Source organism: Vitis vinifera, chromosome 15, assembly GCF_030704535.1.
Source record: "Vitis vinifera cultivar Pinot Noir 40024 chromosome 15, ASM3070453v1".
In the NCBI taxonomy this organism is placed as follows: Eukaryota; Viridiplantae; Streptophyta; class Magnoliopsida; order Vitales; family Vitaceae; genus Vitis; species Vitis vinifera.
The window spans coordinates 13,931,624-13,955,589 of NC_081819.1; the positions used below are offsets into that span (position 1 = coordinate 13,931,624).

A 23,966-nucleotide genomic window follows, 5' to 3' on the forward strand; every position below is an offset into this window, starting at 1 on the left:
CTTAGTCATAGTTATAAATAATAAACATCCTCGTCAAAAGCCACCACTATCACGAATTTAGGAGCTCATGAAGGAGATGAAAAGGAGACTCTAAAAGGAAACAAAATAGATGATGTGGTAGTTTGAAAAGTTAAATAAGTGCAATGAAGAGCTTACCTAAGAAAATGCTCAACTACATGAAGAGTTATGTAAAGTTTGCCAACGCCTTAACCTTCTTGTCCATGGTTATTCAATTGCAGCTAAGTAAGAGAAATTGAACACCTAATGAGTCATGCCCACAAGCAAGAATCAACTAATTAAAAGCGAGTACTACAAAGTCTCACACATCTTGAAGATCGATGATAATCAATTAAGCCATAATTGATGGAACGTATTAGATGGTTGCATACTATTATGCTACAAGCCATTCATGGTATCATTAATGTAATGCGTGGTAATTATAAAATATTACCATGATGCCATTCATGAAACAACTATAAAAGGATGATTATTCTTCAAAGCTAGATAAGTGAAACAAATTCAAACAAACATACACACACACATATATATATATATATATATATATATATATATATATATATATCGCCCCCAAGCAAAAGAAAGATGCAACAATAGGCCAGAAAAATTTCATGAGTAATTTTGATTATTAAATACTCATTCCACATAATGCTAGACACTAGATATACTAAAAGATTATTTATTGTCAAATTTTATAATTAAAAATTAAAAAATGTAAAGTAAAAGGGATTAACAGAGTTTTTTTCTTAGCGAAAACTTATAAATTATTTAATTGACTTTTTTTTTCATTTAGAAGAAATGTAAAGTACAAAAAATTATTCAAATGCTTTCATTTATGCTTTAATTTAGTTGTTACTATTAACTCCAAAATAAACCCAAATGTCAAATAAACCCATTTGTGAGATATTTCAATAAATAAATAAATTCATATTACAAATACATACATAAATTGGGCAACTTGAAAAAATAAGAATAATTTTTGGAACTGAAAAAATGTAATTTGGCTCAACTTGGCCTAACCTATTTTTTAACACATGCTAGTTGAGACGAAACTCAAAATTTTCGGGTTTTTTTTTTTTTCAATTTTCGGTCATTTTTCGGACCCATTTTGGAGCTCTCTTAGAAAATGCTGAAAGTTTGGTGGAGTGCTGGGATTGACCCAGATCCCCATGTGAAAAGGCACGGCCATGGCCATTTTATCTACTAAGATAACCAAACTATATATTATCAATTATGATAAATAAATAAATTTTAATTATTTTATTCATATTCAAAATTTTCTAATTACATTGTACAAATATAAAAATTATAGTAACAATATTATCACAAAGTACTCATTTATGTTTAATATTCAAGTAAAATATAAACTTGTAAATATAATTACAAATATTTTTTAAAAACTATCATATAAAAGAAAAGATAAAATAATAACATACTTAATTATCATTTTTTATAAAATTTTAAAGTATTTTTTTAAAATATGAAATTTAATGAAAATACTATTTAATATTTTCAAACACATTAAACTACGTAGCATACCAAAAAAAAAAATCTTTTTCATTCCATCAATATTTATTTTAAATTTTTGTTCAATACCTTCAATATTTTTTTGAGATTTTTGTAAAAACCAACCACTAATATTTTCAATATTTTTTTATATTTTTGTAAAATTCAATCATCAATATTTTCATATTGTCCTATAACTTGAGCCTTCAAGCTTATCATTTAATGTCTTTAGGAAGGTTTAAAATCTTTTATTTATAAAATGAAAACCTTATTTTTTGAAAATCTTGAACTTCTTTTTGAAGTTTTGGAATTACATTTTAAAAATCTTTTGAAATTTCATTTTGAAAAACTTTTGAAAATGTTACATTTGAATCTTTCCCATAAATTTTTTTTTGTTTCCTATAATTGAAATTTTCAAGATCTATATCAATTGTGGTGCAATGTTTATCGAAACTTGAAGTATAAATCATCATTAATCCGTTTAAAATAAAAGGATGATGTATTTAAAGCTTCAACTTTAAACATCGTGCATTTCAAAGGTTGTCTAAAATACATTTTTATGACATATCTAAATTTTCTACGTCTTAATAAATCTTAAATGATAGATTACTTTTAGAAAATACTAGAAGAGTAAATTTCCCAAAATTGATCTATTTTGGCTCTATTTGTAAGAAAAATTTAAATGTTAGTATAATATTTGACATATAAATAAGATATCTAAGCAATTTGTATCTAATGTACTAGAATTGAAAATATATTGAATTGATAAGAGTTTAAATTTTGATACAAACTTGTTGACAATAGAGAGTTTTGATAATAAATAAAAGATTTTTTAAATAAGAGGGATTACAAAAAAGTTAAGAAGGTTTTTTAGAACACTCTTCTAACTCTCACTTGATTGTCTTTGCCTCTAATGAACTTCATGACTTTATTTATAGAGGATTTTAACGAATTTGAAACTTGTTAAAATCCATGGGTTTAAAACTTATTGAAATTAAGGGACTTGAAACTTGTTAAAATCCATAGGTTTAAAACTTATTGAAATTAAGGGACTTGAAACTTATTAAAATCCTTTGACATATTGAAGCTTATTGGGAATCTTGAATGGTTCTTGAACATATTTTATTATTTTGTCTTCTATTATTTAACTATTCACATCATATCTCTACTATTGACATTTCATCTTTTAGTATTCACAACTTTACATGTTTTTTTAAATTATTTTTTAATTTTAGCAATGCTATGAATGACTCGGTATCAAATACTGATAATAATATCAATAAGAGAACGTTCTCTTGTGCTTCCAAACATGTTGAGGTCTACATATTCTTGTGCAATCAAAAGAATATTGATTTCATAGAAGATGAGAAATTCAATGAAAATGGATATTTATGAGATTTTCAATATTATACCGAAGGTGTGAAGGTGTCATACGTGCACTTCCCACTTTAATAATCTAATTTCTAGTACAAATTCCACTTTTGAATCGGCCCAAAAGTATCATATGGATAAAGTAATCTTTTCTTTTTCTTTTTTTTTTTCCCTAAAACCCACCTTCCTATCCATGAATACACAACTTAAATACTTTCTATTTCTTTCCATACAAAAAGTCTCTCAAAAGTCTCCTCTTTTTCGAAAGTCTCTTTCTAATTATTTTTCCAAAAGTAGTTTTTAGATTTACTTTTACCAAAAGTAATTCTTTTGCATTTTTATTTTATTTTCTAAATAAATTTTTTCAATTTATTTCCTTTTGAAAAGTATCTTTTTAATTTTTTTCCTTTGCCGTCCATACCAAATCTTTAATTTTTTAATGGGAATATATATACATAATATCATAAAATATTTATGGTTTTTTTAAAAAAAAAACTATATGAGGGAAAGATTATCATTCTTAATCTTTAATGGATATTTTTTTTTCTTGTTAGACTAAATTACTTGGATTTAGAGATTAAAAAAAAATTCAATTTTTTGAGAAAATTTTGTTTTTCTTGTAATATATATATATTGTTAAATCAATGTTACAAAATAAATAATAGTGTATAAATTTTTAGTGTATGATTCAAAAAATTATTATTATATATTATATAATATAGGTCCTTTTATGTCACTAATTACAAGGATTTAGAACTAGTGGAACTTTAATAGATTTGTACGATAAAACTTAATACTTTTTGGTTAATGATTTAAGTTGACTTTAAATTAAATTGTTCTTTTAAGTTGTTAACTTAACATTTATTATTTATTTTTTTACTTTAAATATTAAGGTTATTTTATAGAATTAATTTAAAATTTATTATAAATTATCAAATCACTTTAGCTCATATTTATTTTCATTAATTTTAAGTAATATTTTTAAGTCTATATCTTTATTTTACCTTTTTATCCTAATTTGCCATGATTACCTCAACGATCTCTTTTGTTACACTCCTTTACCCTAATTATAATATTATGATGATAAATATGTCATTTGATGATTTAAAATAAATTTTAAGTTAATTTTATCAAATAACCTTAATATTTAAAGTAAAAATTAAGTAATAAGTTTTAAATCAACAATTTAAATATATCATTTAGAAAACTCTTCTAAATATGACTTTTATTTTATTTTATTTATGTCAAAAGGTGTTTGATAAAATAACTTACCTCATGGGAAAAATGGTGCATCTCATTTTATAGGCTATGTTTGGTCCCAATAATGTACTAGGAAAAAAATGTTGAGGAAAATGATTTTCTCATATTTGGTTTTTATATGAAAAATAAGAAAATAAATAAATATAATTAGAATTATTAAGAGATTTATATATTTTTAAATTATTTAATCTTTATATAGAAAAGTTAAATAAGTAAAAAAATTTGAAATAGTACATAAAAATAATTTATTTACTTAAAATTTTTTTTTTCACTTTTTAATTTTTTCTATTTTTCCTCTTTGTTTTCTTCCTCTGGTATTTTCTCTCATATTTTCCACGAACCAAACATAAACTTAGTGTTTTTTATAATGGAAATTTTAAACCACTATTTAATAATAAAGACCTAACTAATCACTTATAACAAAACATGAGGAGTGAAATATAAGAGCATTTTTGTTCATGTGATTTAAAAATAGTTTTCTATTTTTAAAAATAAAAAAATTATCTTAAAATTTTTTAATATTATTTAACCATTATTCTCTGAAAACATTTTTTAAAGACAAAATGAAATAAATAACAATTTGTAGAAAATAAGTAGGAATTATTTTCACCGATTTTAAAAAATAACAGGAAAACATAAGTTTGTTTTGTCATGTTTTCTAAAATTTATTTTTAAATTAAAAAATAAAAAACTGTTTTTAGAAACAAATTTCAAAAAACATGGACAAATGAATTCTAAATTTTTATAACTTTTTTATTCTATTCTTATTTTTTTTATAAAATAATAATTTTTATTGTTAATTTTTTATTATAAATTTCATTTCTTTTGAATTAAAATGCTTCTTTTAAATTAAAACATTCTGTAAAATACTTTATTATTAATTTCTTGATATAATAAAATCAAATTCTATGAAATATCTATTTTAATTTATTTATGAGTTTCACTTCTAATAATTTGTTTAAATAGAAACTTTTCATTTTTAATTTTTCAATACAATAAATTAGAATCCTAAACCATCTCTATTTAATTGATTTATTAGAATTACTTTTTTTTTTTTTGTATCATTATAAATAAAGACATTGGGTTAAACGAATTTAAATATTTCTGAAATTGGAAGAATGACCTCTTTCATTATTCTTTAAAAAATTATTCATTTTGGTCGATATTACCCTTCTTTATGTCTTCAAAATAACTTCCCCTCTTATGCTTGAGTTATTTTCGTTATCGAATCAAAATAAATAAAATAATAAAATATATGAAAAGATAATGTTTTTTTATGACAAACGAAATAGGGAGGGTAAAAATATAGAAAGGGGATTGTTCTCTATAAAATTAGAGGGTGACGTCATTTTTAGAATTTGAAAGTTATTTTGACTCCAAATAACCCTTATATATATATATATTAATAATTATTTTTTATTTATTTATAATTCCTTAATATAATAAATTAATATTCTTTGGGTATTTCACTAAAGGGTTTCAAAATTTCTTAATGATATGGTTTCAAAAAATAAAAAATAAAAAAATTATAAGGTACAATATAAGAAAATTTCATGTTATTATTGTTATTTTCTTCTTTCTTAATTTAACCCACAACTTTTTAATAATTTCAACTTTAGAATATATCTAAAACTTTGGAATAAATCTTTCCTTTTTCAAACGTCCCTTCTTAATTATTTTTCCAAAAGCAAATCTCTCCAAAGCCATTCTTTGAATTTATTTTATTTGTTTCTTTTTCGAAAGTATGTTTTTAATTTATTTCTTTATCCTACCCATATCAAATTTTGATTTTATCATTAATTCATATAAATAAATTATTGAAAACCTTACGAGAATCCAACTGAATCCTATAATTGATTATTTTTTCCTTTGATACAGGCCAAAAATATATTTGACAATGATTTTAGAAAACACTTTTAATTTAAGAAGTGTTTTTGAAAAAAAATATATTTGGCAAAATTTAGGAAATACTTAAAAATATGTGAAAAGTCATTAATAGTGTTTTCTAAAGAAAATATGTGATTCTTTTAAAAACACTTCTAAAGAAACCACTTCAATCTTCAAACACACTTTAATTTATAACACTTGAATGATAAATTTTTTTGAAGTGTTATAAGTATTAGAAATGCTTTATAAAATTATTGTCAATCAGGCTATAAAAGTGCATTTAGTGGTGATTTCAAAAAGTGATTTTAACCTTTTTAATATTTGAAATTTTTTATCTATTAGAGTATTAGTGAGTATTTGGTAAACCAACTTAATAACTTAATTTAAGTTATTAAGTAAATTAAATATGTTTGTCAAGATAACTTAATGATTTAACTTTAAGTGATAAGTAAAAGCAAATAACTTAATTTTAAATCCACATCTTGATTTTATCTTTTTATTCTTATTTGCTCTATTTACCTCCATGATTTCTTTTGCTACTCCATACCTATATTGTTACTTATTTTACTCTAATTATAATTTATGAAGATATATATGTCAATTTAATGATTTAAAATAAATTTTAAGTTAATTTTATCAAATAACTTTAATACTTAAAGTAAGAATTAAGTAATAAGTTTTAAATTAACAACTTAAGTATATTTGACTTAAAGTTAACTTGAGTCTTTAAGTAATAAATATTAAGTTTTATTAAACAATCTATTAGAAAAACTAAAAACACTTTTTAAAATCATAGTTAAATGCACTCTTAGAATGCATTTGACAATAATTCTAGAAAGCATTTTTAGAGCCCATTTGATAGTGATTATAAAAAACGTTTTTAATATTTCTAATAGTTGAAATTTTTTATCATTTAAGTGTTAAAAATGTTATAACGTTTTTTAAAATTACTCTCAAACACATTATTAATCTTTTTAATAATTGAAAGATAAAAATTTTCAAATGATAGAAAAGATATATGTGTTTCCTTAAATCACTGTCTAACGGAGTCCATAAAAAAGTAAGAATTATAAAAACTTAGAATTTGTTTGGTTATAAAAATCATTGTATGTGGTATTCTAAAATTAGTTAATTTATAATTTCCTTAAAATTAATTAAAAATAAAAAAAAAATTTGGTTAAAATTTTCTTATTTAATGTAAAAAAAACAAGGAAATAAAACATTAATGAGAATTACTTCAAAACTTATTTGGTTTATTTATTTATTTATTTTCATAAGTAATAAATAAACCGAATTAATAGGAAGCATATTTGGAAATATTTGGAAAACAAACCCAATTTGGTAGGAAATTCTAAAAAAATAAAATATAAGGGAAAATGGAAAGAAAAAAAACAAAGTAGGTCTTATTTTAAAACGATTTTTTTTTTTATATTTCTTATTTTCAATGTGAATTTTAAAATTAAAATTTAATTTTTGAAAACAATAATAACATAATTTCACTTTATTTAAAATTGATAACAAAAATTAAAAAATAAAAGTACTAAAATTTTTGTCACTCTCAAAATTTTTTTAAACAAATTTTAAAACGGGAAATCCAATCTCTCAATCAATTTATGTCTTATTCTTCTTTACAATATTATTTTGTTAATATATTAATATGTGAAAATTAAATAAAATTTGGAAAATAGTTTAGAATTTTTTTGGTAGGTAATAAAAGAAATTTTCTTCATATTCAAAATTTCAAATAAAATTTTAATTCTAAAAATAATTAAAAATTATTTTTCAAAATCTCCCAAGCATAAATTTATTTTCCCTTTTCTAAGCAAATTGGAAAATCTTAAAAATTGAAATATTTTATTTTATTTTGTAAAATAAAAATATTTCGGGAAGGAAAAGTGGAAAGGAGGAGGTGGCGCGTGGAAGGGGAGGGAGCGTGGGGAAGGAGAAGACGTAATGGGAAGGGAAAGAGGGGAAGGGTCGGTGAGAAGGGGAATTGGGAAAGGCATAAGAAAGAGAAATGGGGGAAAGGGGGCGAACGAAGGGCTCAAGTAGGACGCGCGAGGCACGCGATTCGAATGCGATCTCCTAAAAAACCTACATTTATTTTGACCATCTCCAACACCAGGTCACTTCCTCTTTTCTATTACCCCTCAACACACAAACAAAAACAACTCTCTCTCTCTCTCTCTCTCAATTTTCCCCTCCTCTCTGTTTCTGTTTCTCTTATTCTTCTTCACTTAAGCTATGCGTCCCGCCATTGTATGCGATTTCTCTCCTCTATAGAACCCTAGTTTTTTTATTTTTTTATTTTTCTGTTTTCTTTTGATTATTGTGAGGTATGGTTGGTGTTGGAATTGGAATGATTTGAGATGGAACCCTAGGGAAACATTTTTCGATTTTTTTGGATTTTTTGGATTTTTTTGATCGGTGGATCTGGTGTTTGGTTGCAGGGAAACTAAGCGGAATTTGAGGATTCTGAGGTTTCGGGATATATGTCCATCAATCAATCAAGGTCCGACAAGAACGACGGGCATTACAGGAAGTCCGGCGCGCGATCCGGTAGCTCCGCGCAGCAGAGGACCTTCTTAGTCGGTGCCGGGAAGGGCGGCGGGAACGCCCCTCCTTCGTCGGCGTTTGTTCCTTCTTCATCCTTGTCTTCCAATCGGAGGTAAATTAGGGTTTTTTTTTCTTTTCTTTTCTTTTGGGGGGGCCGATTAGGGTTTGGTGAATTGGTTTTTGTTTGGGTTCGGAAATTAGGGTTTCGTGCTTAGGTTCTTTTTGTGGGTCTTGGTGTGTTCTTTGTATTGGCGAATTAGGGTTTGATGTTTCGCTTGTTTTTCTGTTGTTGCGACAGTTTTAAGAGGCCTAACAATGCACAAGGAGGGCAATCTAGGGTAAGTGTTGGCGCCGCAAATTCGGAGTCTGCGAATCCTTCATCTCAGCAGCGTGGTATACAGAATGGTGTCCATACACAGCCATCGTCACATGGTATGAATGAAAATTGTTTTTCATTTTTAGTTCTTTATTTCTGTGATGAAATCGTTGTATTTCTTTTCTACAGGTTCTATAGGTATTGAAGTGTGGGAATGGAAGAAACCAGATTTGATTTTCGTTCCTGGTTTTGTTGTTTCATTTTATTTTATTTTTTTAACAAATCTTGTTCATTTCATTGTAGGAGTATCTGATGCCCCAGCTGGCAAACCCACTGATTCGGCGCCTCAGAGAATCAGTCGAGCTCCAAAGGCCCCATCTTCCAAGGTCCCGTCTTCTTATACAGCTGCTGTTAGTTCTGACACAGCATCACAAACAGCACCTGACAATGGTATGTCTCTCTATTACCAGATTGAGCTGTGAATGCTGTTCTTATTGCTACGAAGGAGATGGTCAATCATTTGAGTTAACATGCTATATAATAATTTTTAGTTTTTGTTGAAGTTGTTTCTAGGATTATAAAATTATATAATCCTTTAATATTAACTAATATTCTAATACTGTTTTCCTATGGCTTAGCCCCAGACGATAGCAGGTTACAATTCTCTCTTCAGTTTGGGTCCATAAATCCAGGTTTTGTGAATGGAATGCAGGTATCTTTTTGTTCTCTCATTTAACTCTGCAAAGTTTGAGGTATTTGGTATCACATGCAACTCTATGAAAGTGTTTCTATTTTCTATATTAAGTGAATTTTTTTTTGTGCTTGTACTTTTTGTAGATACCTGCTCGAACTAGTTCAGCTCCCCCTAATTTGGATGAGCAGAAGCGGGACCAGGTATGGAGGTTCTATTTCCATTCATCTCTTGATTGTAATCCAACAAGAATTTCTATTTATTTATTTTTATTTTCTGGTGGGATGGTTGGGTTTTGAGGGGGGGGGGGGGGGGGGGTTTGGTTGGAGGACAGTCAGAGGTGGGGCAGAGGGCTGTGTGCAAAAGAGTGTGGTGCAAGTGTTGATTGCAAATATGTATTTGATATCAAAACTAAAAATCACAGAATAATCACCATATCAATGACACCAGGGATTTGCATGACGGCGGTACACCATTCTGTGTTTGGATGGAACTTGTTGCCTGTTGAACAATCGAATTCTAAACCTTTAATATCTGAATCATTGTTTAGGCTCTAGATACAATTATACCGTAATGACTCAAGAAGAATAATTTTGATACCCTTGTGGCTCATTGTAACAGTCATTTAGTGGCTTCCTTCCTGACTTGGGTCTTTTGATTATTTATGTTGCAGGCACGCCATGATACTTTTATAGCTGTGCCTACATTGCCGCTTCCTTCCAATCCTAAGCAGCACTTGCCAAGGAAGGGCGTGATTGCTAGTGAGCAATCTAATGCTGGGGAGGCTCATCCCCTTTCTAAGGGTAAAAGGGATGTCCAAGTATCATCTGCATCTCCTGCTAACCAAACACAGAAGCCTTCTGTCCTTCCTATGACTGGGATTTCTATGCAAATACCGTATCACCAGCCACAGGTTTCTGTACAATTTAGTGGTCCAAACCCACAACTACAGTCTCAAGGCATGACAGCTACTTCATTGCAAATGCCTATGCCAATGCCATTACAGATGGGGAATGCTTCCCAAGTGCAGCAGCAGGTATTTGTTCCAGGTCTACAGCCCCATCCCTTGCAACCTCAGGGAATGATTCATCAGGGCCAGGGCTTGAGTTTTACAACTCCAATGGGGCCTCAACTATCCCCTCAGTTGGGAAACTTGCAAATGGGGATGACTCCGCAATATACACAACAACAGCCTGGGAAATTTGGTGGCCCTCGCAAAACTACTGTCAAGATTACTCATCCTGATACACATGAGGAGCTGAGGCTTGATAAACGGGCTGATCCATATTTGGATGGCGGGTCGTCAGGTCCATCAGGCCCAAGGTCCCATCCTAATTTGCCTCCTCCCTCCCAATCTATTCCATCATTTACACCCCCACATCCAATCAACTTCTATACCAATTCCTACAATGCCAGTTCCCTCTTCTTTCCTTCTCCAAGTTCGCTTCCCCTTACAAGCACCCCATTAACTTCCAGCACTCAAACACCAAGGTTTAACTATCCTGTTAGCCAAGGTCCACCAACTGGACCATTCATAAATGCGCCTACTCATAACTCCTTGTCTGTTAGTAAGACTGGGACGGCAATGCAGGGTGTTGCCGAACCATTGAACTTGGAACATGCCCGTGATGTTCATAATGTAATGTCTTCTGTGCCATCATCCACATCACAGGTTACAATAAAACCGGCTGTTGTCTCTGTTGTAGAAAAGGTTACAGATGCTCTACCTCCACTTAGCTCAGCTGCCACTGAAAAGGTTGAATCACCTAAACTTTTAAGGCTGCCTGGTGAAACTAGCTCATTTCATCTGCCAAGGAATACTGACATCAATTCAGAAACCTCTTTACAACAACCAAAAACTGATCTTGAACCCTCAACATCCACATTGTTACCAGGGGCAAGCAAGCAATTTTCTGTGGCCACAGATACTGTTTCTGTGGAGAGCTCAGCATCCAATACTTTGTCCTCTGCTCCAAGTGTCCTTTCTGATGAAAATGCATCAGTTGTGACCAGCAATGAAGGCAGAAGAAGAGAAACCCTTGGCAGGTCAAACTCGATTAAGGAGCATCAGAAGAAGACTGGAAAGAAAGGACATCCCCAACCACAACAGCAGGTATTTATCTTGTGCTTGTGATGTTACCTGTTCTATGAGATTTGAACTTCCAGTTTATCCCATAATAATGTGTACATGGATTTTTTCATCCTTTCTCAAAGGTTGGCGGGCAAACTGCTTCTTTGTCAAACTTGCCTTCTCGGCCTATGGAACGTGGTATTTCTTCAAAAATTGGAGTCACTGAGACTCTGGAACCTAAGGCAGTTCATGGTACATTGGGCAACAGTGAAGACGTCTTGGATTTTACCCGGGAACCAGTGTCTACCATTACTGCTGACAGTGCTGATGCTTCTGAATTGAAGGCTGATAGTTTTGGGGAAGGGTCTGCCCATGGACCACCCAAAACACCTGGTGCTGGTATCACTAATCATATAAAAGACACTCGTAATGAAAAGCAGTCTGATTTTTCTTTGCAAAATGAATTATCAAAATATTCAACTGTGGCAATAGAAGGACAAGGAGAAAGTGAATTGCCTGAAGGGTTCAAACAAGATGCCCATTGTTTAGAGAAGTCATCAGAATCAATTTCCTCTATATCTCTAGAAGCTGTTAAACAACCTGTACCAGATTCTGAGTTGAAGGTAACAACAAGCAGCATTGAGGTTGGATTAGTGGAAACTGCACAGGAGGTGGATGTTTCTGTCAGTTGTTGCACAGAAATTGATAGGACAACTGAAAATTCAGTGGCACCTACTCCCACAACTTTGGAATCCATAAATGTTGAAACTGTTCCATCCAATGCTGTATTACCCACTAGTTCTTATGGTGATAAGAATTCGTCTTTTGATGCTTCTTTGAGTAGAAGTGATAGTATTGGTGTCAAAGAAATTATTGTTGCAAAATCTGCTGCATCAGATCAAGAATCTGTTCCTGTTCCCACCCCATATCTTTCAGAATCAACTGTAAAACCTGAAGGGGCAGGTGTGGAAAATGGTAGTGGTGGGTTGGTTTCCCATCCTGTATCAAGTTCCAAGGATAAACCCACTGTAGAACTAAATAGGCCCAAGACTACGGTTAAAAAAAAGAAGAGGAAAGAAATTCTTCAGAAAGCTGATGCTGCTGGGACAACCTCTGATCTTTATATGGCATACAAGGGTCCAGAGGAGAAGAAAGAAACTATCATCTCTTCAGAAAGCACTTCTGCTGGTAATGTAAAACAGGTCAGTGCTGATGCTGGTCAGGAAGATGTTGTAGGAAGTGATATAGGTGAGCAGCCTAAAGCTGAGCCAGATGATTGGGAAGATGCAGCTGACATCTCCACACCGAAATTGGAAACTCAAGACAATGGTGTCGCTAATGGAGGATCAATGCTTGATGACAAAGATGGAAACGGGGTTTTGGGCAAAAAGTATTCCAGAGATTTCCTGCTGACATTTGCAGACCAATGTAATGATCTTCCGGAGGGTTTTGAAATTACATCTGATATAGCTGAGGCACTGATGATTTCTAATATTAATATGTCTCATCTTATTGATCGTGACTCATACCCAAGTCCTGGAAGAATTGTGGATAGGCAGGCAGGGGGTTCTCGACCAGATCGCCGTGGGAGTGGTGTGGTGGATGATGACAAATGGAGTAAACTTCCTGGGCCTTTCTCTTCTGGACGAGATCTGCGACCAGATATTGGTTATGGGGGTAATGTGGTAGGCTTTCGATCTGTCCAAGGAGGAAACTATGGTGTGTTAAGGAACCCACGTGGGCAGTCGACTATGCAGTATGTTGGAGGAATCCTCTCTGGACCAATGCAATCAATGGGTTCTCAGGGAGGGCAACGGAATAGTCCTGATGCTGATAGATGGCAGCGTGCTACTGGCTTCCAGAAGGGTTTAATTCCTTCTCCTCAAACTTCGGTACAGATGCACAGAGCTGAGAAGAAGTATGAAGTGGGTAAAGCGACAGATGAGGAAGAGGTAAAACAAAGGAAGTTGAAAGCTATCCTGAACAAGCTGACTCCTCAGAACTTTGAAAAGCTTTTTGAGCAAGTAAAAGCAGTTAATATTGACAATGCAGACACTCTCACTCGTGTCATCTCACAGATCTTTGACAAAGCTTTAATGGAACCTACTTTCTGTGAAATGTATGCTAACTTCTGTTTTCATCTGGCGAGAGAGCTGCCCGACTTCAGTGAAGACAATGAAAAGATCACTTTCAAAAGATTGCTTCTCAACAAGTGTCAGGAGGAATTTGAGAGAGGGGAAAGAGAACAAGAAGAAGCTAATAGAGCTGATGAGGAGGGTGAGATTAAACAGTCTGAAGAGGAAAGGGAGGAGAAGAGAATCAAAGCACGAAGAAGGATGTTGGGCAACATTAGATTGATTGGGGAATTGTACAAGAAGAGGATGTTGACCGAGAGGATAATGCATGAGTGCATCAAGAAGTTGTTAGGGCAGTATCAGAATCCTGATGAGGAAGATATAGAATCTTTGTGCAAACTGATGAGCACAATTGGAGAGATGATTGATCATCCCAAAGCCAAGGAGCATATGGATGTATACTTTGATAGGATGGCGAAGTTATCGAACAACATGAAACTATCTTCTAGGGTAAGGTTCATGTTGAAGGATGCAATTGATTTGCGAAAAAATAAATGGCAACAAAGAAGAAAAGTTGAAGGGCCGAAGAAGATTGAGGAAGTGCACAGGGATGCAGCTCAAGAAAGACAGGCTCAAGCTAGTAGGCTATCTCGTGGTCCAAGCATGAATTCATCAACAAGAAGGGGGGCCCCTCCTATGGACTTTGGTCCAAGAGGTTCAACTATGTTATCATCTCCAAATTCCCAAATGGGTGGTTTCCGGGGTTTGCCATCTCCTCAGGTTCGTGGGTTTGGTGCTCAGGATGTTCGATTAGAGGATAGACAATCTTATGAAAGCAGGACTCCATCAGTTCCATTGCCTCATAGATCCATTGGTGATGATTCTATTACTCTTGGTCCTCAGGGTGGTCTTGCTAGGGGAATGTCCATTAGAGGGCCACCAGCTATGTCTAGTGGTCCTTTGGGTGATATTTCTCCTGGTTCAGGAGACTCTAGAAGGTTGACAGCCGGTTTGAATGGTTATAGTTCTGTACCGGATAGGACAACTTACAGTTCAAGAGAGGAAATCATGCCAAGGTACATCCCCGAGAGATTTGGTGGTCCATCTGCCTATGACCAGTCAAGTACACAAGACCGAAATCTGCAGTATGTAAACAGGGATGTAAGAACCCCAGATCGTGGCTTTGATCGATCTCTTGCCACCTCTCCACCTGCACGGGCACACGGACCAGCTGTCTCACAAAATGTTCCTCCAGAGAAGGTATGGCCCGAGGAACGTTTACGTGACATGTCCATAGCAGCAATTAAAGAATTTTACAGGTATCATCTTGTCTCTTGGATGCCTCTAATTATTCTGTATGTTTTACAATTTGAGTAATTTTTTGATCTTCTAATTAAAGAACTATGCATTGGCAGCATGTGAGTTTTTGGTGCTTATACAGATATCTACTTGTATTTATTGAATGATAATATTTATATGTTCACTGTCAATGGAAGCTTTATACTAAAATTTTTAGGAACAATAGCTGTATGCTTATGTCAGGTCAAAAGGTAAAGAGAAGATGAGCAAGGATGAATCTCTTGGTTAATTTGAGCCTAATTTTTTGAGAACAATAGCTGTATGCTTATGTCAACACAATGGAAGGCAGAGAAGATTGGCAAAGATGTCTCTGTAGGTTTGGCCTGGTTGCATGTAAATTAGAATAATGTCTAGTTGTTTGATACCTTGCATTCCATAATATTGGTTGATGTTAGACCAATCAAGCAATAAGACTGACCCATGTGCACATATAACCATGTTTTAGAGCTTCAATTTGGAGGGTGGAAATTCTTGAAGGAAGTAAACAAAAGTCAACAGTTTATTTATTTTGGTATTGCCTTATTTAGGTGGGTGCTGATTGCAGTTTCATTGTACTATCCTGAGAAAATAATGGAAATTTCTTTATGATTTTGTACAGTATTGCATTGTGATTGGATTGAGAACTATAGAAAGTGGAAGAACTTGTAGTTCTACTAAAGGGTGTGTAGTTATGCAAATGATCTTGTTAAATAGGGTCTGATTTTGTTGGAGATTCGTCCATGTGGTTTATTAGGTTTAGATTTGTAATAGAGCTTTTATGCTGGAAATGCACAAGTGTACAATTTTTTTTTAATGAGTTCTTGATGGGGAGGAATAAACTGCTTTGGTTCTATATACAATGGATTAAGAGGTCACCATTTTTAAAGAAAACATGGATATAGATTCTGCCATTTTCTGCCATTTACATTTGGATTTTCTCTTGGAATGTTGGAGAGTCAACAAGGGGGGAGAACAGAAAATTCTTAAATCCCTGATTAGATTGTGAATGGTGGGGAGTTTGGGAGTGGGTAGGTTCTTAGAATGAGGTACTCTAGAAGCTAGGTGGGATTTTGGTCTTTTGGACAATAGGGTGTTGGAGTTAATTGACACGGAAATGGGGGTGTGTTCAATAACTTGTTGATTAAAAAATTGCACAAACAGCTTTGTTTGGATGTTCTCAGCTGTGTGGGTCAGCCATCGTTGGAGAGAGAAGACTTATGGGTGAGGTGATATAAGAGGGCTTTGGTATGACTTCTAGTGTGTTGGAGGAGATTTCGAGGTGGAAGAGATTGAGGAAATGGCAGTGGAGCTAGGGTGCAGGGTGGGGTCTTTGCCCACTGTTTACTTGGGGCTGCCCTTAGGAGCCTATCACAAGGCTCCTTCTATGTGGGATGTGGGTGGAAGAGAGAATAAGGAGAAGATTAGCTCTGTGGAAAAGACAATATATTTCCAAAGGCGGGAGAATCATCCTTATTAAGAGCACGTTGGCCAGCATGCCGATTTACCAATTATCCCTTTTTCGAATGCCCAAGATTGTTGCAAAAAGGCTTGGAAAATTACAAAGAGACTTCCTTTGAGGAGGGGGAAGCTTGGAAAGGAAAGTCCACTTAATCAATTGGGAGGTGGTGTGTGCTCAAAAGGAGAAGGGTGGTCTAGGCTTAAGGAAGATTATCCTTCTGAACGAGGCCTTGCTGGGAAAATGGATATGGAGATTTGCCATTGAAAAGGATAATCTTTGGAAGGTGCTGTTGGTGAAGTATGGCCAAGAGGGTCTTGGGTGGAGGACTAATGAGGTTCGTGGGACGCTTGAAGTGGGGGTCTGGAAGGAGATTCTGAAGGAGGCAAACTGGTGTTGGGATAATATCCAGTTTAAAGTAGGTAAAGGGACTAAAATCAAGTTCTGGACTGATCATTGGTGTGGCAATGCAGCGCTGTCCCAAATCTTCCCCCAGTTATTTGCTTTGGCGGTCCATAGGAATGCAACGGTTAATGAGGTGTGGGACTCTAATTTTGGTCAAGGAGGTTGGAACCTCGGTTTCTCTAGAGATTTTAATGATTGGGAGTTGGATTCGATCGGAGATTTGCTGATATTGTTGAGGGACTGCAGGTTATCTTCAGAGGAGGATTCTGTTTTTTGGAAAGACGGGGGAAGTGGTATTTTTGGGGTTAAGGATGCTTATATTCTGCTAGTTGCTCCCAACGATTTCTCTTTCCCGAAGAAGAGCATTTGGGTGGATAAGGTTCCAACCAAAGCTGCTTTTTTTGCGTGGGAGGCCACTTGGGCGAAGATTCTCACCCTGGATAGGCTTAAAAAACGGGGATTGTAGCTCCCCAATTGCTGTTTTTTGTGTGGTTGTGAAGAAGAAATTGTAAATCATATTCTTTTACACTGTATAGTGGTCAGGGTCCTCTGGGAGATCATTTTTGCCTTGTTTGGGGTTCCATGAGTGTTCCCAAAGACCGTTAAAGAGGTGTTGTTCAGTTGGAAGGACCCTTTTGTGGGGAAAAAAAGGAAAAAGATTTAGAATTCCATTCCGTTGTGTATTTTTTGGACCGTTTGGAAGGAGAGGAATAAATTAGCTTTTTTTTTTTTGGGGGGGGGGGGGGGGTGTTTAGCTATACAGAAGCTCAAAAATTATTTTGTTTGTAATCTTTAGAGTTGGGTTAGGGTGTATATTGGGGAGGAGTCCTTTTCACTCTTAGGCTTTTTGGAGTGGCTAGTGTCCACTTAAGGGCTGGTGAGGTTGCTTGTTTTTTTTGTCTTTTGGTTTAGGCTGCTGTGTATACTCCCTGTATGCCTTGTGGCTTTTTGCCGTTTCTTAATCTATTGCGTGCTTATTTATCAAAAAAAAAACACGTGTTCATGGAAGGGTGACATATTAGACGCGATCCTTATAGAAAATGAGGCCATAGGCTCAAGGCTGAACAGCAACACTGGAAATTGACAAGGCATATGATCATGTCAATTGCAGTTTTGTGCTGACAGCCTTAGGATCCATTGATGATTGGCCTTTTTTTGCTTGGGAAGCAGCTTTAGGAATGATGTTGATGTTGGATCAACTTAAAAGGAGGGGAAGAAAGTTGCCAAATGGATGCTATATGTGCAAAGGAGAAGACACAATTGATCACATCCTCCTTTTATTGTTCAAAATAGTCATCTTGTGGTAGTTAGTTTATCTCTATTTTGAGTTATGCAATCTTCAGTAAGAGGTTCTCTTTTTAGTATGGATCCTTTACTGGGAAAAAGAGTAAAGAAGCTTAGAGAGCTCTCTCTACCTTTGTGCTTATTTTGGACGCTGTGGAAAGAAATGGGAAGATGTTTGAATATTCTGAAAGAGGATTAAGTAATCACACAACCCTTTGTGTAATTTTTTTGGTGTGGGTTAGTGCACATAGGAGATTTCTCAATTTCATGGTGGACTTTGTTTACTCATCAAGTTCTAAATATTTTTTTTTTGTTGGGGGGGTCTCTCTCTTCTTTATTTGGCCTCTTGGCGCGTTTGTGCACGTGTATATGCTTTAATACCCCATTTTGTTAGGTAGTTCAAATCTTTAAATATATTTGCTGTTTTACTATCAAAAAAGAAAAGGAAAGCATGGTCCAGATTTTTGGTTTTTAGTGATGAGGGTCATGAAAGACTTGATATTTTCACTTTCAATTTTGGTCCAATTAATTCTCTTATTGCAATAAGGTCAACAACAAATGATTGTATGTTTGTCCAAATATTTTGTTAGTTTGTTGATAACACTGGGTAATTTAGACTTTTTTCATGAGTAACCCTTTTTTATATATATGCTTTTTATATTTTGCTTTTATTTTTATTTCTCCTTTTGGTAACAGAATTACATCTAGATCCTCTGCTATTCCCATTACATCCCATTTCCATTTGAGCTACACCTAAGGGGTAACACTAGTTAATCTGAATTATAGTTCTAGTACGGTAATTCTTCAAAAATTCACGCAAAGCATAAATTTTGTTGTTCATGAAAATGTTACCTGACTGCTAAGTAATGGTCCTATTTTGTATTTTGTTTGTTGTACACTTGTTTCCTTATCCCCTTTTTGTCAGATTTAGTAAAATTGTAGGCTCTTGTCCTTTTACTTGTTGAGAGTGTAAAATACCATAATAGCAACATCATGGTGTTGTGCTAGGCGTTTGTGCCTCTGGCTATATTTTTGTTTCATAGAAAGCTTGTCATCTCCCCCCCTCTTCTTCTCATCTGGAATGTTGATAAACTAGCATTGTTCGTTTTTTTTTTTTTTTGAGCCTAATTGGCTTCTCAGTTTGGTCAAGTGAGATACTCAATACAAGGAGAGAATTTATACTTGTTTAGGATTATCCTAAGAAGGTGAGTATATATATGTTGATAAGCAAAATTATGATGAAATATTAAAATTAACTTCAGAAGGAATTTGTTTTTTTCTCCAATTTCAAATGTAAAGGAATTGGGGGGTTGTTTTAGGGGAAATTGGTGATGAGTGTGGTTTTGAATTAGTGGAATTTGGATATAAATGGATTGATCTGTCATCACATTTCATCATGGTGTAGCTGGAGGATTTTTCTTTTGGGCAATAAAATTCAAAGTTGTGAGATTCCTAGTTAATGTATAGGAGCTCATTAAGCTTGTTAGCTTTTGCTTTTGTTTGTCTCATTCCTTTTTGCTGTGAATCTTTGCCTTTGCCTTTCCTACATTTTCTTCCTTTCTTTGTTGCTGTTGTAGAGGTTAGGGTTCAGTTGTTGATTAGGGCCTTGGCCTGTGTCTTTGTTCAGCTTGTCACTTCATCTCCCTTTTCTTGTACATGGTTCTAATGTGAAAGGAAGGTAATACATGTGGGGAAATATGATAATGTGGAATCAATAGATATATATATATATCCAGGTGATTTTTTTGAACTTACTATGTCCCATGGACACAAACATGCGATATAGATCCTAGTTAATTCTTAAAAAGGAACACAGCATGTCAAGAAGGTAAATGAATATAGAACTTTTTATATGTTATTCTGTTTAAATATAAGTAGAATTATATTCCCTCTCTTTCCCTTCATACTTTTTCTTTTCTAAATTAGAGTAAAAGTATTGTGTCTACATTGTACCTTGTCTAACCCTTCATCTGGTCTGTCATTGTTGTGCCTGATATTTGGAAGAAAAAAATGAAACTCTATATAAACCTAGAAAGTACGTAATATGCTTAGGTTACTAGAACAGTGTTAGGCTAATACTGAGTGCCTGACATGCATAATTGCTCCTCTTTTAAAAAAAATTCATGATAAGGAAAAAACTTCGAACATAAGTTTTTTGAGTTGTGCTCTCTCTTAAATTGGTGTTGCCTTTGCAAACAAGACTTCAAATCAAACTAGTACATTCTTCTACATTGTGATTGGATATCAAGTTTATAGCCTCTGGTTCCCAATCAAGTTTATAGTCTCTGGTTTTCACCTTGTTTGGTGTCTCTTGGGTTATTCTTCCTCATTTGATTAGAGATGTCTTCTTCAGGTGGCAAAACAACTTTGTTGGGTTAATGAAAGAAAGATCTGGTAATTGATACCTTTATGCATAGTTGTTAAAAACTTACGATATATGATACAATGCATTTTTTATAGAAATCAATTTGTATCTTGTTTTAAAGCATATCTTATGATACAAATGCATACGCCTTCAACTTTTTTTCATCATTTTTAAGAAAAATCAAAATAGGTTTTTTTTTTTTTTTTTTTTGTTGGAGTTGGAGAAGTTTCAAAAAGATTCTAACCAAATACAACTTGGGATCTTTGTACATTTCCTGTGATTCTTCCGAGAAAAAGATAATTTCTAATTTTTTTGACCAACAGTTCATTAAAATATTTTTTAATGGTGTTTTCAACATATTTTTGAAGCATTTGGTTGTCATGCTAATTTAGACAAAGGATATAAGATGGCTATGATTGGGTGAGTTATCTGCTAAGTATAATCTTCTACTTTTTTTTATCATCTGCTAAATATAACTTTCCACTATGCACTTTGATGTCGTTAATTTTTTCTATTGAAAATTGTGGAACCTATGTTGTGAAGAGTTCCTTAAGAATAATGATAGTTGGTTTTATGGTGGAGGCCTGGGTGGTTAATCCTTCTCTACCTGTAGTTATTCGAGAGTATGTTAGTGATACAAAATAAACGAACTATTATCTAATAGGGCACTGTATGGGCTGTGTTAAATTCCGTGATTTGTTGTTGACACCAAACTAGTCAGTCTTTTTACTTTTTACACACAATACTGCTAGTGTTTCTTTCTGTTTCATTTGGATTAAATTCATCACAAGAAAGCATACATATGATGAAACTTATGTAATTCATATGTAATTATATTTCCCCTTAAAATATTGAAGAAAGTGAGTGATAAAAATGATGTATGCCAAATGGGTTGAAACTGACTGAAAAATAGGAATCACATCAGACAGAAGCATACATATTTCCTTCTCAGGTGGCAATATTCAGAAGATTACAAGCTTGAAATGAACAATACATTAGTAATACTACCTGTATTTTTCTGGTCAGAGAACCTGCTTGCATAGGCTTACACTTGTTTCTACGCAGGTCAAAGGACATAATGTATTCCTCTCACTAAGAAATTGAGGTTGCAGTATAAATTTTAAGATATTGGGTTTGATAACTCATAAATCCATTGCTACATTATTTTTTGAAGGTTTCTTTTTTGGTTAATGTTTAAGATGTTCAACAACAGAAACATCATCATATTGCCAAGCTGTATGTCAATAGAAACCTGAACACCTATTAGAACCCTTTCCTTTGTGTATATCTGATCCATGCTTGTTACTAAGTATGATGTCTTTGATTTTTGGTTCACTATAGATGGATTTGGAAATAGATATATTATATTTATTTATTGTTTTTTAGTCTTCCATGTCTGTTAAGTCCTTCAACTTCTATAAATTGGTTGGGTTTATGTTTAAATTAATATCTCTAGAGATGATGGAAATATTTAGCCACTTTCAACAACTGAGATTTGTGGAAAATAGATTTATTATTTTGCATTTTATATTGAGGGAAATGGTAGGATTACAATTATAATTTTGTTTGAAGTACTAAGCAAGACCTCTTCCATTTTCAGTGCCAAAGATGAGAATGAAGTTGCTTTGTGCATCAAAGATCTAAATTCCCCAGGCTTCTACCCATCTATGGTGTCTATTTGGGTTACAGACTCTTTTGAGAGGAAAGACAAAGAAATGGACATGCTGGCTAAGCTTCTTGTCAATCTAACAAAATCTCGGGATGCCATGTTAAGTCAAGTTCAACTAATCAAAGGGTAAAAAATGCACACAGCCTGCTAGCATAGAAATTGATTGCTGTAATGTAAAATCTCAGGTTCACTCATCATGCACTGCATTTTGTTTTCCAGATTTGAAGCTGTACTGACTGCTTTGGAGGATGCTGTAAATGATGCCCCAAAAGCAGCAGAATTTCTTGGTCGCATCTTTGCCATGGTTATCATAGAGAATGTGATTCCCTTAAGGGAGTTAGGGCAGATAATACTTGAAGGTGGAGAAGAGCCTGGTCGGCTGCGAGAAATCGGGCTTGCGGCTGAAGTTCTGGGGAGCACATTGGAGATTATCAAATCAGAGAAAGGGGAGAATGTGTTGAACGAGATTCGCAAAGTGTCCAATTTGCGGTTGGATGACTTCCGGCCTCCTGATCCTTCTTACAGATCAGCAAAATTAGATAAATTTATTTAGGGGATAGTGATGCTCATTTGTATCTTAGGAGAAGAAATTCTTGGCTAGTGGCGTTAGGGTACTTGCCCCCTCTCCTCCTAATCTTGCAGGGATGATATTTTTCTTGTCTTTTCTTTTATAGGTGGGGGTGCTTTTTATATATGGGTTTGTCTTTTTTCTTTTTTTCTGTTTTTGAGTATTATTTCTTCCCAAAGTATAACTGCAAATTGCCGAAAAGGTACAATTGAGCATCCAAAATTTTAACATCCCTTCTCTGTAGAAATATTTCTTCACTCGTCTCTATTCTTATGGCATAGCTCGTGGAATCAAATCTCATGCCATGCAACCGTTTGTTTTTTCTGTGTCTTGGTTCACAACCTGGGGCATACTGGAAACTAAAATGCATCTCTTGAAAGTAGAAAAAATGTACGGAGCTTTTCAAGCCAAGGCTCAGGGATCTAGATTGGTAGGTAACCCATATCTTTAAGAACTTAATTAGAGAGAAAAATGATGATTAGAAATTTAGAAGTAGGGTTAAGCCCTATTTAACCCTAATTCAATATTACAAAACGCATTGCTTAGCTTAAAAGACTAGAAGCATGTAGATTTGTTCTGGCTTGCTTTGGCTTGCTTTGGGTGTGATGTATGATACATTTTGTGCGAATATGATTACTCTTTTTAGATGTTAAATATGATACAAAAAATTAGAGGTGCAATGAATAAACCATAGGACTTCCCATTTTCACTAATGCTAGGTTGGCATACGGAGCAGACCAAACTTCTATACTAACACTATAAATGTGACATGAAATTTAAATCATATTGTTAAATTTTTCTATATTATTATTATATAGGATATGGGGATGTTAATTTGGCACTTGCCATAAGTTCTTATATTACCTTATACCACATTTTAATTTAAATATCTAAAGGATGTCATTCTTACAACTTGCCTTTGAGAGTTATATTTAGGGTTAATTGGTTAAAGGGGTCAAAATAACCCCTATATTTGCAAATATAACCCATCAGTCAAAAAGCAAAAATATTGACTCGATGGAGACAAAAATGCCCTTCTTATTTTTTCTCTCCAACATATACAACTTCTCATTTCCCTTTCCCCCCTCATTTTTCCCTCCCGGACAACTTTCCTTTTCCCTTTGTTTTAT

At 33.5% G+C, this 23,966-nt stretch overlaps 1 protein-coding gene across 5 annotated transcripts; it reads left to right on the forward strand.

Moving 5' to 3' along the window:
- Positions 1-8,080: 8,080 nt before the first annotated feature.
- On the forward strand, positions 8,081-23,066 carry LOC100261523 (eukaryotic translation initiation factor 4G). Of its 5 annotated transcripts, none has more exons than XM_059743195.1 (10): positions 8,081-8,167; positions 8,493-8,710; positions 8,897-9,030; positions 9,218-9,364; positions 9,553-9,626; positions 9,752-9,808; positions 10,279-11,718; positions 11,820-15,070; positions 22,200-22,394; positions 22,488-23,066. In XM_059743195.1, exons 2-10 carry the CDS (start codon positions 8,535-8,537, stop codon positions 22,819-22,821), a joined length of 5,808 nt encoding a protein of 1,935 aa, XP_059599178.1. In that variant the 5' UTR covers positions 8,081-8,167; positions 8,493-8,534; the 3' UTR covers positions 22,822-23,066. The 5 variants fall into 5 exon arrangements, with proteins under 5 accessions (XP_059599178.1, XP_002269466.2, XP_059599179.1 ...); XM_002269430.5 differs by having other exon boundaries at positions 8,127-8,301; XM_059743196.1 differs by lacking the exon at positions 8,081-8,167 and adding an exon at positions 8,174-8,378.
- Positions 23,067-23,966: the final 900 nt, after the last annotated feature.

Bases quoted from the DNA above. Each gene is read 5' to 3' on its own strand.
- LOC100261523 (XM_059743195.1), top strand. From the start codon at position 8,535: ATGTCCATCAATCAATCAAGGTCCGACAAGAACGACGGGCATTACAGG. The intron at 8,711-8,896 runs GTAAATTAGGGT...TTGTTGCGACAG, and splicing joins TCCTTGTCTTCCAATCGGAG to TTTTAAGAGGCCTAACAATG. The intron at 9,627-9,751 runs GTATCTTTTTGT...TACTTTTTGTAG, and splicing joins GTTTTGTGAATGGAATGCAG to ATACCTGCTCGAACTAGTTC.